The 13,623-nt window shown below is 52.9% G+C and overlaps 2 protein-coding genes across 2 annotated transcripts in view; one reads left to right on the top strand and one right to left on the bottom strand.

The window, feature by feature from the left end:
- Positions 1-10,891, top strand: part of LOC117643001 (zinc finger SWIM domain-containing protein 5-like) — a 67,627-nt gene extending 56,736 nt beyond the window's left edge. The window contains exons 3-17 of the mRNA XM_034381638.1: positions 1,232-1,359; positions 3,388-3,531; positions 4,448-4,596; positions 4,676-4,826; positions 4,940-5,097; positions 5,257-5,340; positions 5,470-5,662; positions 5,747-5,898; positions 5,982-6,250; positions 6,356-6,669; positions 6,745-7,314; positions 7,377-7,709; positions 7,835-7,953; positions 8,047-8,265; positions 8,349-10,891. Of these exons, the coding sequence (XP_034237529.1) occupies positions 1,232-1,359; positions 3,388-3,531; positions 4,448-4,596; positions 4,676-4,826; positions 4,940-5,097; positions 5,257-5,340; positions 5,470-5,662; positions 5,747-5,898; positions 5,982-6,250; positions 6,356-6,669; positions 6,745-7,314; positions 7,377-7,709; positions 7,835-7,953; positions 8,047-8,265; positions 8,349-8,870 (3,505 nt within the window). The 3' untranslated portion in view covers positions 8,871-10,891. The remainder of the gene's footprint in view (positions 1-1,231; positions 1,360-3,387; positions 3,532-4,447; positions 4,597-4,675; positions 4,827-4,939; positions 5,098-5,256; positions 5,341-5,469; positions 5,663-5,746; positions 5,899-5,981; positions 6,251-6,355; positions 6,670-6,744; positions 7,315-7,376; positions 7,710-7,834; positions 7,954-8,046; positions 8,266-8,348) is intronic.
- Positions 10,892-12,018: 1,127 nt separating this feature from the next.
- LOC117642075 (WD repeat domain-containing protein 83) lies at positions 12,019-13,492 on the bottom strand. Its single transcript, XM_034379889.1, has 5 exons — positions 13,278-13,492; positions 13,064-13,199; positions 12,788-12,989; positions 12,582-12,714; positions 12,019-12,500 (listed from the first exon to the last, which is right to left on the bottom strand). Exons 1-5 carry the CDS (start codon positions 13,342-13,344, stop codon positions 12,133-12,135), a joined length of 906 nt encoding a protein of 301 aa, XP_034235780.1. The 5' UTR covers positions 13,345-13,492; the 3' UTR covers positions 12,019-12,132.
- Positions 13,493-13,623: the final 131 nt, after the last annotated feature.

Here is a 13,623-nt window from a genome sequence, read left to right as displayed (position 1 = left end):
GGGGCGGGGCCGCGGGGCCGCTGGGCCGAGCGCGCGGCAGGGCAAGGTGACATATAAAGGCATCCGAGTCCCAAGTCCTTCTGCCCCGCAGCAGCCTGCCTGCCACTGCCTGCCACTGCCTGCCCGGCATGATGCTGCATTCTTGTACAGTCCGAGCAGACAGTGCACTCGGCTCTCCTGGAGGCCGCTTACTTATACGGGCAGGGGGGCGGACCCCCGCGTGGGACTTAGCATTTGCGTCTGATTTTTTCGCCGTTGTCGTTTTTGCGTTTTATTTGAATTTTTCAGAGGCCGGCGGCGCGGCGTGGAGGCGAAGGGGGTAGGATTTATTGCGTCTCGGGTGGCTGTGTGGAAAACGTGCAGCTGCAGAAAAAGTTGGGGGGGGGGGGCGTCTGATGCGCACATTGGCGTTCGCGGATGCTGGTCGCTCTTACAGTGCACTGCCTTGCACTGCACTGCGAGTCCGCCGAGTGCGTCACTGACTCGGTGCTTGATATGCAGTGCGTGCGGGCCAGCTCGTCAGCCCGTGACAAGGCTGCAAGCGCTTATGGACCGCTTCGTCCACTTCGCAGCTGCAGCGGTTGCATCAGGCCGCGCACTGCACGGTGGGCCAGAAGACCAGTGGGGCGGCCAAAATCCTAGACGCGTTTTGAGCTCTAGAGTCGCTAAACAGGACTCGAACAGAGCGTGTGACCCCACCAATGGATTCCTCGTTCGGAGAGCAATCCATTGGTGGGGGTCACACGTTCGGTTCGAGTCTCATTTAGCGACTCTGGAGCTCAAAGCGCGGCTAGAGTTTTGGCCGCTCCACCGGTCTTCTGGCCCACTGTGCACTGGCTGTGCACCACCACCGGCCGGCGCATCGGCTGGCGAGGCTGGCGGCGTGGGCGACGTGAATGGCGGCGCGTGGCTCGTGGCGCCTGGCCCACGACGACGACGGCTAGCCAAGCTAGCGCGGTGATACACTGTATGATGATGGTCGGCCAGCAAGCGGCGAGGCGAGCTCCGCGATTTCGCAAATCTGTAGGTTCAACGCCGCGTCGCCGCCGCCGCTGTTCTCTTTGTGCCTTTGTCGCGCGGCGTGTCGCGCGGCGTCGGGCACGTGCCGCGGCCGTGACGCGTTTGCGACGCGTGCCGCCTCCTAGACGACGACAATGGTGCCGTCCGCTTTGCCGCCTTTCACCGTTTAGCCAGCAGACTAAAGCAGGAGGGCCGTTTGCTTTGTGTGCAGGTGCAAGATCACGAGCGTGACGTGCTCCTGCGAGACGAGGGACATCTTCTGGTGCCAGCACGTGGTGGCGCTGTCGCTGTACCGCATCCGCAACGCCGACAACGTGCGCCTGCGCGTGCCCATCTCAGGTGAGTCCAAGGCTGGAGGTTTCTCAAGACAAAAGAGAGCGGCGCCAGGGCACTGACAATTTCGCACGGTCACTAAACCGTCGTTGAAAAGGGGCTGGAAGTTCGAGCTCCGCCATGTAAAATCATTAGACAAAAGCTCCAGCAAGTTTCACAATACGATGCCGTTTGCCCATCCCTTTGGGGCCCCGGGCCGTACTGCCCGGGCGGGGCCACCCTCGCGACGGCCTCAGCCGGCCCCTTTTCCATGGGCCCGGGCCCCACGCAGCAGCACACTGTGGAGGCAGCGTGGCTGGCAACCCCTCGGGGGGCCGCCGTGGTGGCACCCCCGCAGTCGCATGCGGCCTCCTCATGTGTGTCTCTTCCAACGTGGTTGTCGCTGTTTCCTCACCGCGTGCGTGTGTGCGTCCCGTCGGCCCCGTCCGACGCCCCCGCGTCTTGGCGGCTTTCCTTGGAGGATCGGGCCGACGTGACGACGACGGCGACGTCGACCGCAGCACGCGCGTGCGTCGGCGAGGCGCTCGGACACACTCGGACACACTGTTAGGGGCGACGCGAACGCGAAGCGCGAGGCGCGTTTCGCAACGCGTTGTCACGCCGCGCTGCCCGCCTGTCCCTTTGTCCGGCGAGCACGCCGAGTGCGGCGGGAGGGTCATTAGGGCGGCAGGCGCGGCTGGCCTCGCGCCTCGCGGTCGATTGGCCGCACCGCACCACCGCACTGTAGAGTAACCGGCCGCACCGGGGGTGTCACGGGGCGTCGGACGGAACGGACGCAACGTCGGCCTGGCCAGGACGGCGAGGGGCGGCGAGGTGGCCGCGGAACAAGAGCGAAGAGCGCTCAAATCAAATTTGCCCCCCCCCCCTCTTCTCCCTTTTGCCCCTGTTTCCTCCCCTCCCTCCGGCGAGGCAAAGCACGCAAAGCCCTTTCGAAAACAAAACGCGCTTTGTTCGTCTCGTTCTTTCTCCCCTCATTTTGGCGTTTCCGTCCGAACGGCCGTCTGTTTTTGCCGTTTTGGCGGACGACGGCGTCCCCCTCGCCGCGGTCACCCATGCCCGCGGCCGATTGCTCCGCCCGGGTGGCCGCCGTCGTCGACGGGGCCGCCGCGTTTCAGAACGGTTTGGCCCCGAGAGTCCCCCGTCCGTCCTGTCGGCGGCGGCCTGTGCTGTTCCACACAGGTGGTTCAGTAAATTTGTAGAAAGTGTGACGGCCGGACGGCCCGGTGGTGCGGCCCGGCCTGTTTGAATGGCGGCGCTGTTCCCGCCGGCTTTTCCGGCACCGGAACTGAGGGGCCGCCGGCGGTGGCGGCAGGTTTCCTTTTTTCACGCCGTTTTTTTTCCTTGTTGTTGTGTTTTTAGTCGCGTTGCTTCCCTGTCCGCGCCGTTGGTGAGGCTGTGCCGCCGGTGGCCGCGAGGGGGCGCCACGTGGCGGTGCCGGAGAGGGAAGTCCTCCAAGTCCTCCGAGCTCGGCGACGGCGAAAGTCGTCGTTGTCGCCGCCGCCGCCACTTTGGCTCGGCGATTCGCGGCGCGTCATTGTCGACCCCCAATACCGCGATTACGGCCAAGGCGGGCGAAGGCCGCGCTCGACGGCCACGGCGGTGCGGGTCCGAGAGGGAAACCCTTCGACGCCACGCCTTGGCGTCGCCATCCGCCAATTGCACCACTTTCGGTTTTCGGTGGCGCTGCGGCGCAGCCAGGAAGTTGTTTCGGGGGACGGAAGCGGAACGACGCACCTTTGTGTGGTACAACGTTGATTCCGCACGGCTGTGTGCGCTCTCTCGCACCCACCCCTTCGGAACGCGCCATGAGTGCGAGGGAGGGAGAGAGAGACAGCGCGACGAAACCATACTGATCGTAACCGGTGTGCTGTGGCGTATTTGCTAGACCACAGCTTCGGGGCGGAGGTTTTCCCACGCATTAGGTCCTCACAAGAAACCTCAGTACACCCGCCAGCTTTTTCTTTTCATTTACTTTTGCGAACGGTGCATCCTGTTCTCGGAGAGTGCGTCTGACGCCCTGGTCGCGTGTTGCAGAGACCCTGCTGCAGATGGACCGACAGCAGCTGCAGAAGTTCTGCCAGTACCTGATAGCCGAGCACCACACCGAGGTGCTGCCCACCGCGCAGAAGCTGGCCGACGAGATCCTGCAGCAGCGCTCGGAGATCAACCAAATACCCGGTGAGTGCGAGAGAGAGAGAGAGAGAGAGAGAGAGAGAGAGAGAGAGAGAGAGAGAGAGAGAGAGAGAAACGCCTTGCCGTTTTGAAACTTGCCGCCAGATCTCATGCCCCAAATGGGGCGTAGACCCCAAGAGCGGATCCAGAGAGGGGCTTGCTCTAAAGTTGCCTACCTACAGGGGCGATGTGCTGCCTACCTTCCAGGCGGCGTGCCCCCTTCGGGGCCCCCTTCCCTCCGGATGCAGGGCGCCTCGGGGCGTGTTGGCAGTGCTTGGCACCCTTGGCGCCCGCAGGCCGAAACGGGGGCCGGGCCGAGCCTCGGGCCGAGCCTCAGGCCGAGCAGCCCCCCGACGACCTCCGCCTCTTTGATCCATCAAAAAATAAAAGGGGAAAGAGGAGAGTAGAGAGGGAGAGGGAAGGAGCGGCGAGTGCGACGCAAATGAGATTTCAATCAAGCTCAAGGAGGAATGCCTTTGTCAGCTGGCGCGGCGCTTGAGAATGGGCCGGGGCGCTCAATGGGATTCCCGGTCCGTGCCAATGGGTGGGCCGACGCCACGGGCCGACGCCACGGCCCGACGCGGCCCGCGTGTTTTGATCAGAGCGGATATAAAATTGATGCGAAAGATCGCGGGGAGCAGCGCGAACGCCACCGAACGCCCGGAAGCCGCGAGCAGCGGCCCGGCTCAGTGATTCTCCATCCAGGAAGAGGTGCTAGAGCTCGGCAGGGAGATTTGCTTCCATGCTCGACTGTGCTTCTCGAGCCAAGCCGGACTTGAATCTGGGGTGGAGTCGAAGCTAAGGATCTAGACCGCTGCTCATTTCTTCCGAGTGTAGACTCATGACTAAAGATGGGTCGCGCAGGTGGCGCTGGAGGCAGCGAGTCCGTGGGCCCCGTTTTGATGTCGCTGTGTGGTTGCAGGTGCCCCCGACCCCACGGCGGGTGCGAGCGCGGATGACGACCACACGTGGCACCTGGACGAGGAGCAGGTCTGCGAACAGGTGCGGTCGTACCTCAACCAGGGCTCGTACTACAACGCCAACAAGCAGCTCAACAGCCTCTTCGCCAAGGTGAGTCGCCCTTCGTCGCGCTGTTCTTGTTCGTCTTGTTGTTGTTGTTGCTAACGCTGCGTGCGTGCTGCGTTTCCAGGTGCGCGAGATGCTCCGTGCGCGGGACTCGAACGGCGCCAGGATGCTGACGCTCATCACGGAGCAGTTCCTGTCCGACCCGCGGCTCATCCTGTGGAAGTCGCAGGGCACGCCGATGACGGACAAGTGCCGCCAGCTCTGGGACCAGCTCGGTAAGCCGCCGGCCCGCCGGTCGTGTGTCGAGTTGAGGGCTCTGCTCCGCTCTCGCCCTGTGGCGATGACGCGCCGGTAACCCCGAGGGTAACCCCGCCCTGTCTGTGCCCAGGCGCCTTGTGGGTCTGCATCGTGCTCAACCCCCACTGCACGCTGCTGGAGAAGCAGAACTGGAAGCGGCTGTTGGAGAAGTGGGCCGCCATGGACATCTGCCCACTGGAGGACCCCGACTACCGGCCGCAGCCCGCCGCCAACACGCGTCACGAAGCGGTGAGTCACCGCCTGCACCGCCTGCGCCGCCTGCGAAGCGACGCTAGGCAGTCCCGGCGAGCACGGCGGCTAGGCTCGAAAGCGCGGCCTAACCTCCAGGCGCTCCCCAATAAACGCTTTGGTTGCGATTGTCTAACGTGCCCGTCCTCTTCCCTGCAGTACCACCACCAAGCCGCGTTCGACTCCTCGGACAGCAGCTCGGACGACGAGGCGGCGGAGGCGGCGGCCCCGGAGGCGGGCGTCGCCGGGGCGGGGCGCAGCGGGACGCCCAACGCGGCGGCGGGGGCCGGCGCCGCGGGCAGCAACTACCGGGCGCGCGCCCTGGCGCCGTCCCCGAGGGCCTCGAGGTACAACAGGCGGGCGTCGCGGCAGGCGCTGGCGCACAGCCGGCCCGCCCCCGTCGTACCCAGGACCGTCTTCCATCGCGCGCTGGACGCCGTGGAACTGAGCTGGGACAACGGCCACCTCAAGAACATTCTGGCCAGCGACACGTACTGCTCGCACATCACGGACAGTGCGCTCACGTCGGGGAGCTTCAACCCGCAGGGGCAGCCTCTGTGGCATGGTGAGCATCCTCGGCGTCAACGCCACCTTTCTCGTCATTTTCCTTTTCGCCTCGCTTACGCTGTCCCTGCGCCTTGTTTCGCAGAGCCCCTGGCCACGTGCGCCGCCCGCGTGGACGCGCTGCGGTCGCACGGCCACCAAGCCGCGGCGCTGCGCCTCGCCGTGGCCGTGGTGCGCACCATGAAGCAGACGCAGCTCATCGCGCAGCGCCGGTGGATCGAAAGCCAGCAGCACCTAGTGAGGACCTTTTCCCTTTCCCCGTTCCGTTTCCAGAGTTTTCCTGGCAATTCTTCTAATTTGCGCGGTGTTTTTTTCAACAGCAGTATCGGTCCGGGACCAACTGTAAAAGCGGCAGCAGCAGCAGCAGCAACAATGTTACCTCCAACTCCTCCTCAAACAACAGCAGCAGCTCTACGAACAGCAGCAACAGCACTAGTAGTAGCAGCAGCAGCATGTCGTGCACGGCGCCCATCACCAGCACGGCCTCCACCACCACCCCAGGCAGCAGCAACAGCGGCACGTGCAGCGGCCGCGGCAGCAGCTCGTCGTGCCCCTTGGCGCCCACCTCAATACTACCGTGCTCGTCGCGGTGCTCGGGGCCTGGCTGCACGACGACGCCGTGCCCGAGCATGCCGCCGACGTCGCTGCCGCCGCCGCCGCCGCCCTCGTCGCGGTACGTGTCGACGACGTGGAGCACGGCGCCGCACCACGGCGGCTACAGCCTCAGCAGCAGCCTCAGCAGCATGGGAAGCATGGGCAGCAACCTGGGGCTGCACGGCAGCGCCAGCAACGGCGTGGGGCGCAGCGGCAGCGGGGACAGCCACCTGGGGGCGTCGACGTCGTCGGCCGGGCCGTCCTCGTCCAGCTGCTGCGGCGCGTCCCCCGCCGTGTACAACACGGAGGGCTGGGTGGGCCACCCGCTGGACCCGATCGGCTGCCTCTTCGACACGCTGGCCGAGGCCTCCCTGGTGCCCGACGACCACATGCCCCGCCTGCCCACCTACTTCGGTGAGTACTTGGACGGCTCGCGAAACTCGAACCCGTCCCTGCTAGTTTCAGAGTGTGACGTGCGCGTTGTTGCAGACTCCGTCGGCGTGGAGGAGCCCACGAGCAGCGTGCCGCCGCGGTACCACCACGTGCCCGTGGTGGGCTCCAGGGACCGCTCCGAGACGTACCTCACGCTGGCCGTGGACGTGGCTCTCATCGGCCTGGGGCAGCAGCGCATCATGCCGGCGGGGCTGTACGCGCAGGAGAAGGCTTGCAAGCAGGAGGACCGCCTGATCGCCAAGCTGCAGGAGATGGAGCTGGACTCGGCCCTGGTGGGCGTGCTGCGGCGGCAGGCCATCGTGCTGCTGGAGGGCGGGCCCACCTCGGGGCTCGGCATCGGCATCCACCCGGAGAGCATCCCCATGCACACGTTCGCGCGCTTCATGTTCTTCGCGCTGCTCAACTACTACCCCGACCTGGCGTACGAGGTGGGGCTTCGCGCCATGCGCCTTCCCGTCCTGGAGGAGCACGACGACCACGAGGAGGGCGGCGGCAGCAGCAACGTGGTGCCGCCCGCCTTCAACCGCTACCCCCGGTGGTTCACGTTGGGCCACATCGAGACGCAGCAGTGCGCGCTGGCGTCCACCATGCTGAGCGCGGCCAAAGGTGGGTGTGGCTCCGTTTGGCGGTGCGCTGCTGTGGGACTGGCTGCTCAATGACTGCCGTAGACTGCTTGGTCTGTTTGACAGGGGAGGTGGTGCGGCTGCGCACCGTGCTCGAATCGGCTCAGCGACACATCCACTCGTCGTCGCACCTCTTCAAGCTGGCGCAGGACGCGTTCCGCTACGCCACCCCCGACAACGGGCCGCGCCACCCCGCGCTGCTGAGCGTGGCCTTCGAGCTGGGCCTGCAGGTGATGCGCATGACGCTCACCACGCCCAACTGGCGGCGGCGCGACATGGTGCGCTGGTTGGTGACGTGCGCCACCGAGGTGGGCTTCGAGGCCCTCGTGTCCATCATGCAGAACTGGTACCAGCTGTTCACGCCCACCGAAGCCACAGGTACCAGGGATACCACGCGTGCCACGCCGGCAATCGCTACCACCGGCCTGGTTTTCAGCTTGGCGCCTTGTCTGAAACGAGTATCATGATGCTAAAGTATTCTCCCTCTTTTTCTGATAACACAGGTTCTGTCGCTACGACTATCATGTCTCACAACACGATTATGAGACTGAACCTGTCGTTCCCTCAGCAAGAAGAACTGTCAGGATGCGCTCGGACGTTGGCTTTACAGTGTGCCACTAAGGTAAGGAACAAGATTTTATGTAGCAGGTCTGTTTCTTACCGCAATTTTCCTCTGCTTAAACCTGATATATATTATTTTCTCTTGTGAATTTAGGACCCACCAAACTGTGCTCTTAATGCTCTGACGCTTTGTGAGAATGAAGCCATGGCTTTTGAAACTGCCTATCAAATTGTGATAGAGGCAGCAGCAAATATCATGACCTCATCACAATTATTCACAATAGCGAGATATATGGAACATCGAGGGTATCCAACAAGAGCTTACAAACTTGCCATGTTAGCTATGCAAAATGTACACCTTGCTTATAATCAGGTAAGGCTTTTGTCGTTTGCACCAGAAACACCCCAAAGTCTGAAAACAATTTTTTAAATTTATTTCTCTCTTTTCTCTTGAAGGACTCTCATCCTGCTATCAATGACATTCACTGGGCCTGTGCTCTCAGCCATTCGTTGGGGAAGACTGAGCTGTCAACGATGATTCCATTACTGGTGAAAAATGTACAGTGTGCCACAGTACTCTCTGATATTTTAAGGCGATGCTCTATGACTGCGCCGGGCGGCTCCTGCCAGCATCCTCCTGATGGCAAACATCATCATCACCACCACCACCACCACCGCAGTAGTAGTGGCCGCAGTGGGTGCGGGGGTGGGGTCAAGCCTTTGTCATACGACAAGACACCGCTCCGACAATTATTAGAAGCCGCTGTTGCTGCGTATGTCAACACTACACATTCCCGCCTAACTCACATCTCTCCAAGACACTATGGTGACTTTATTGACTTCCTTGGCAAGGCACGAGATACCTTTGTTCTAGCCCATGATGGACATGCTCAATTTGCCCAGCTTGTTGAGAATATGAAAGTAGCTTACAAAGGTAAGAAGAAGCTGATGTTCCTTGTCAAAGAGAGGTTTGGGTGACTACTTTATCGCCTTGCTTCAGTGGCTCGCTCCTTTAATCCACACATTTTTCCTGTTTTCTGTTTGTGATTCAATGTTGCTGTAACTTCCATGTTTATCAGAATACCATATCATTTTAAACCTTATTTATTCCAAATTTATTTTAAAGCTATGTATCATATATTGACCCTACCGATATTGGATTAAATATTTACAGAATGTGTAAATAACAAGAGTGTACATAAGAGGCATTATACTTTTAATGTACATATGTATATTTTATGTGTATTTGTTATATGAGGTATTAGGCGCTGTTGTTCTGATAGTGCATCCTTGTACTCTCCTTCACCAAACTGTCTTTGCCCATTATGGGCATACAGAGTTCCTCTATTGTATATATGTGATTGTGATTGCTATGAAAAAATTAACAATTTGATTCAGATTGTTATGAGAGCAGCAGAGAAGCTGTCTGGACAGCAGCTGTTACATTTGCGTCAAAGGTATGCGATAGTGCATGTGAGTGAAACTTTGTCAATGAATGTGAAAAGGATCTCATGTATATGCTAAGGAAAAATGAGCCACGTATTTCCCTTAGGAACGCAGTGGGATATGTGTTCAAATAGTGACTGAATCATATGGTGATACTTTGATTTTACATGCTTTTTGTTTGTATAGTATAACCATCATATAATTTGTTGTGTTTGTATTTGTTTGTGTGTTTCAACCAAAGATTGTTGTTTTGTAAAATACTATTGCTAATAAGGAAAGATATGAGACTCTTTTATACGGGGACTTATTTGTATCGTTAAAATTGCTTAAATAAGTCATCCTCCTTAGTGTACAAAGCAAAAGAAACCTCATTGTCTGAGGTTTGTTTTTCTTTTGCAAGATAATTGTTTACTGATGGAAATAAGTATTTAAGTTAAGAACTTGTTCTCAGCTGTGAATCGTGGAAGCTACATTTTAATAGGTAATGTACATACATGTATGCTAGTGTATGTATTGCTGTACTTGTCAGTAAGTACAACTAGATCTAGCCTTGAAGGAAAGCAGGTGGCAATAGATTCATGAGTATATTCTTTTGTTGGCAATGATGTGAACTCAGAACTCAATACCACATTTATGATTGGAGAATAAGACCCCCAAATCATCATCATTGTTTTCAGTGATTCACATCTGAGTCATTTGTTAGGTCTGTTACTTCCAATTAAAATGTTCATTTTCCTTCTTTTTCTCCAAAATGCTTTCGTCCTTGTTTTTTCCTCCCTGGTTAATATTTTAGCCCATAATCCACAAGATAACAATGTCATATAGGAACTTAAGTGGTCTCTCACGCAGTCCCCATTCATCAAAGTCATACATGCACATGATTTTCTCATGTTTTGTTTTTGTTCATTTCTAAATATTGTTGATTTATTTTTTGAGGGAAAAGTTGTGGTTTTGTAGTCAAGTATTGCTCAGTGTTAAATTTAGTAGTTTCAGTGTGCCACAGGTACATACTGAGCTTTCCAAGTACTTACATTGCTTCATGTGATGTTTCCTGTTTTATGTTTTGTTTATAGTTGTTGTGACCTTCCCGTTCCATTTTCTTTGTATCATTGTGTTAATACATGCAATGTAAGTATAGTTATGCCTCTTTTTGTATTCATTTTCTTTATATTCGTTATGATTTATGTTAGCCCTAAATAGTTTTCTTCGTACTGTTTTTCCCCTTCTTTTTGTTCTTTAATTTTAATGTTTACTCTTTGAATTTATTTGTGCTTCAAAATGAAATCCCTCCTTTATAAGCCTGTAATGTGAAAGAGGGAATGTATTTTCCCTCCAAGCTGTGTTTGTACACTCATATATTACTTCAAAGAAAATGTATTTATGCTCTTACTCAATCATACCAGCTAGTCGTGGTATGTCAACATTACTCAGGTATTATTTAATTTTATAATGTAGCATCTTGCCAGACTAAATAACCAAAGTCAGAATCCCAGCTTGTCTCCAAAAAAAGAAAATCGTTACACAAAGGTTTTTTTTTTTTTATTAAAAAAAAATTAAGAGAAATGATTATACAAAAGAAACCTAAATGAAGCTTCAGACTGAAATATGAACTTAAATGGATTGTCCAATTGGATAGAAATTTTGTGTTTCTACTTGCTGAGAAGTGCTAGGAGGACATAAGTGTGCTCCCTAACTATCTCTGAACTTGTCTTTGTTTATGCATTGTCATGTACTGATGTCAGCTTTTCTATTTGACCAAGCGAAAGATTTACTGTAAAGTGGAAAAAATGTTCCTTTTTTAAATTGTTAGATTACTGATGAGCTCTACAACTCTGATCAACCATGTGTATTGTTCCTAAATTAAAATTATGTTATCCTATGGGCAGAGGCATGCACTTCAAAAAAATTGTTTTAACTGTAATCAAGTGCATGCTTCTGACTTGATTTTTTGTTTTCCAAAACTCCGAAGTGGATTTTTACCCTTTGTCTAATGTGGACTCCCTTCCTGGTGTGATAATTATTAGGAAAAGAAAGGTAACTAAACTTGAAAGTGTGCAACACATAATGAATGAGCTTCCAGGTTTAATTACATTTTTTGTGAATGAGAACTGTATATGAGTTAAGCTTCTATTTTTTTAAGTTGATAAGTGATAGATATCCCTGTGCTTGTGGTTGAACAGGGCTGTAGCCTACATGTGTGTGACGAAATAAGATAAATTTATATGCATATAAATATAAATATATATAGAAATGGACAAACCCGCAAATCTTGTTAGGATGTTCTTATTAAAGCAAGTGGAATCAAGATGTCAGTGGATTGTCAAAACTGGCAAATAGACCTACAAATAAGCATTTTCTTGAAAATTCCACAATGTTTCTACTAGGACAGGTAGTCATTTCAAGGTCCTGCATAATGTAAAACTGTATTTTAACTGATTGGTATGTGAATGATTACCAGTCAACACAGTCCAACACAGTATTCTCAGCAATGAATTGTCAGATAAGGTCTATGTACAGATGCCATATTGATCAAGACTAGATACCTTAATGATAATGTGTATTTATTTTACAGTTTCTGAATGTTGAAGACTATGTTTAGAAGTACTGCTCTTTTACATGTATAGTAGGTATTTCAACAGTATGTGAGTGATTTGTTGTGATAATACAGAAGGTTACAATATTAAAGAAATATTTGAAATTATTTATTGAAATTGCCTTCCTTCAACAAGTTTTTCACAAATACAAAGTCTCATTCGCCTTCCGAAAAGGGAGTAAAATCTTATTGATTGAAAGTTTAATCACTATCTAGGTATTCAGGTTTACCCCAAAGCTTAACTGTGGGTCCTGCAGCTGAAACTAAACCTACTTTGTTGGGATGTGAATGGATTGAATTTACCACAGTTCCAGGAGCATGTTCCAACTTAGCTACCACTTCAGCTTTTACTAAATCCCAACACCATATGAAGCCATCGGTTGCTCCTGAGATAATAAAACCATCAGAATTGTCAATGCCACTTTCAACTCTAAAATCTCCAATTTTGTGGCCACTGTACTCGCCAAGCATTTCCCCTGAGTCCTTGTCAAATAACCGAACACAATCATCGGCACAGCCAACTACCACACACTGGCCGTCTCCAGTGTAACAAGCACTGAGCACCGGCTCTGAAAGCAGAAAAACATTTAAAATTTTAAAATTCAGTGATACACTCATTAGAAAGGCTAAATTAATGTTCCAGTGCATACCTCCAGCAAAATCTGTGACGACCTCTCCAGTTCGAATATCATACTGGCGAATTCTACAATCTACCGATCCAGTTAAAATTAAATGGTCTGTTATCTGGATACTACTAATACTGTCTTTGGCTTCTTTCAAAACCTGAAATAAAAGTTAAATAAGAAGCCGCGTCGACAAATTCACAAACATAGTACAACATTCCCTACGGACAAACCTGAATGGGTTCATTACTGCGACTTCTAGCATCCCAACACATGACACAGTTATCGAGGGAGCCTGATATTGCCACTGATGATTCTTCATTGAAACGAACACAAGTCACATTGCTTGCATGGCCACGTAGTCTTCGTAAAGGAGTTCCGGAACTAACATCCCAAATTATAACAGATTTATCAGCACCGCAAGAAACAATTTGGCTGAAACAACGAGAGAAACAAAAATGTAAATATGTACTAGGATAATTTAATTGGAAATTAAAAAGATACTATACCTGCTATCACAAGAACCGCAAGCATCTAACACCTCGTTTCCATGGCCAGCATAGGTTTTGAGGAGCAAATTACGATACGGGTTCCACAATTTAAGCTTTTTATCTGAACCGCAAGTCAAACAATAAGCACCGTCAACTGCAAAATTGTAAAACAGCAAAACTGTGGGTAATTACAATAATAGATCATCACATAGAAGAAACGTTGAAGTCGCACCATTAAAACGAACAGCTCTCACAGCTCCTTGGTTACAGTTTAGTGTCTTTAAACATTCAATGTCCATGACGACTCAATTCTTGCAAACTGACAAACTATAATACAACTTTTTAAAAAAGAAACTTCTGTAAGTAAAGAACCTCAAACCACGTACACAAACATACACAAACACATTCTGTCTGTTGTTGGTCACATTGGATTACACCTCATTTTCATACCAACAAGATCCTACCACAATAATTCGTGTTAAAAATGCAGGAAAACCCCATTTTATTCTAATATGAACTGTGGCTTTATTAAATTACCTTTTTGAAACATTGGCATATTTTTTCACGTTTGCAAGTTG

Source organism: Thrips palmi, unplaced genomic scaffold (genome assembly GCF_012932325.1).
Source record: "Thrips palmi isolate BJ-2018 unplaced genomic scaffold, TpBJ-2018v1 HiC_scaffold_16, whole genome shotgun sequence".
In the NCBI taxonomy this organism is placed as follows: domain Eukaryota; kingdom Metazoa; phylum Arthropoda; class Insecta; order Thysanoptera; family Thripidae; genus Thrips; species Thrips palmi.
This window is presented reverse-complemented; position numbering and strand designations above follow the sequence as displayed.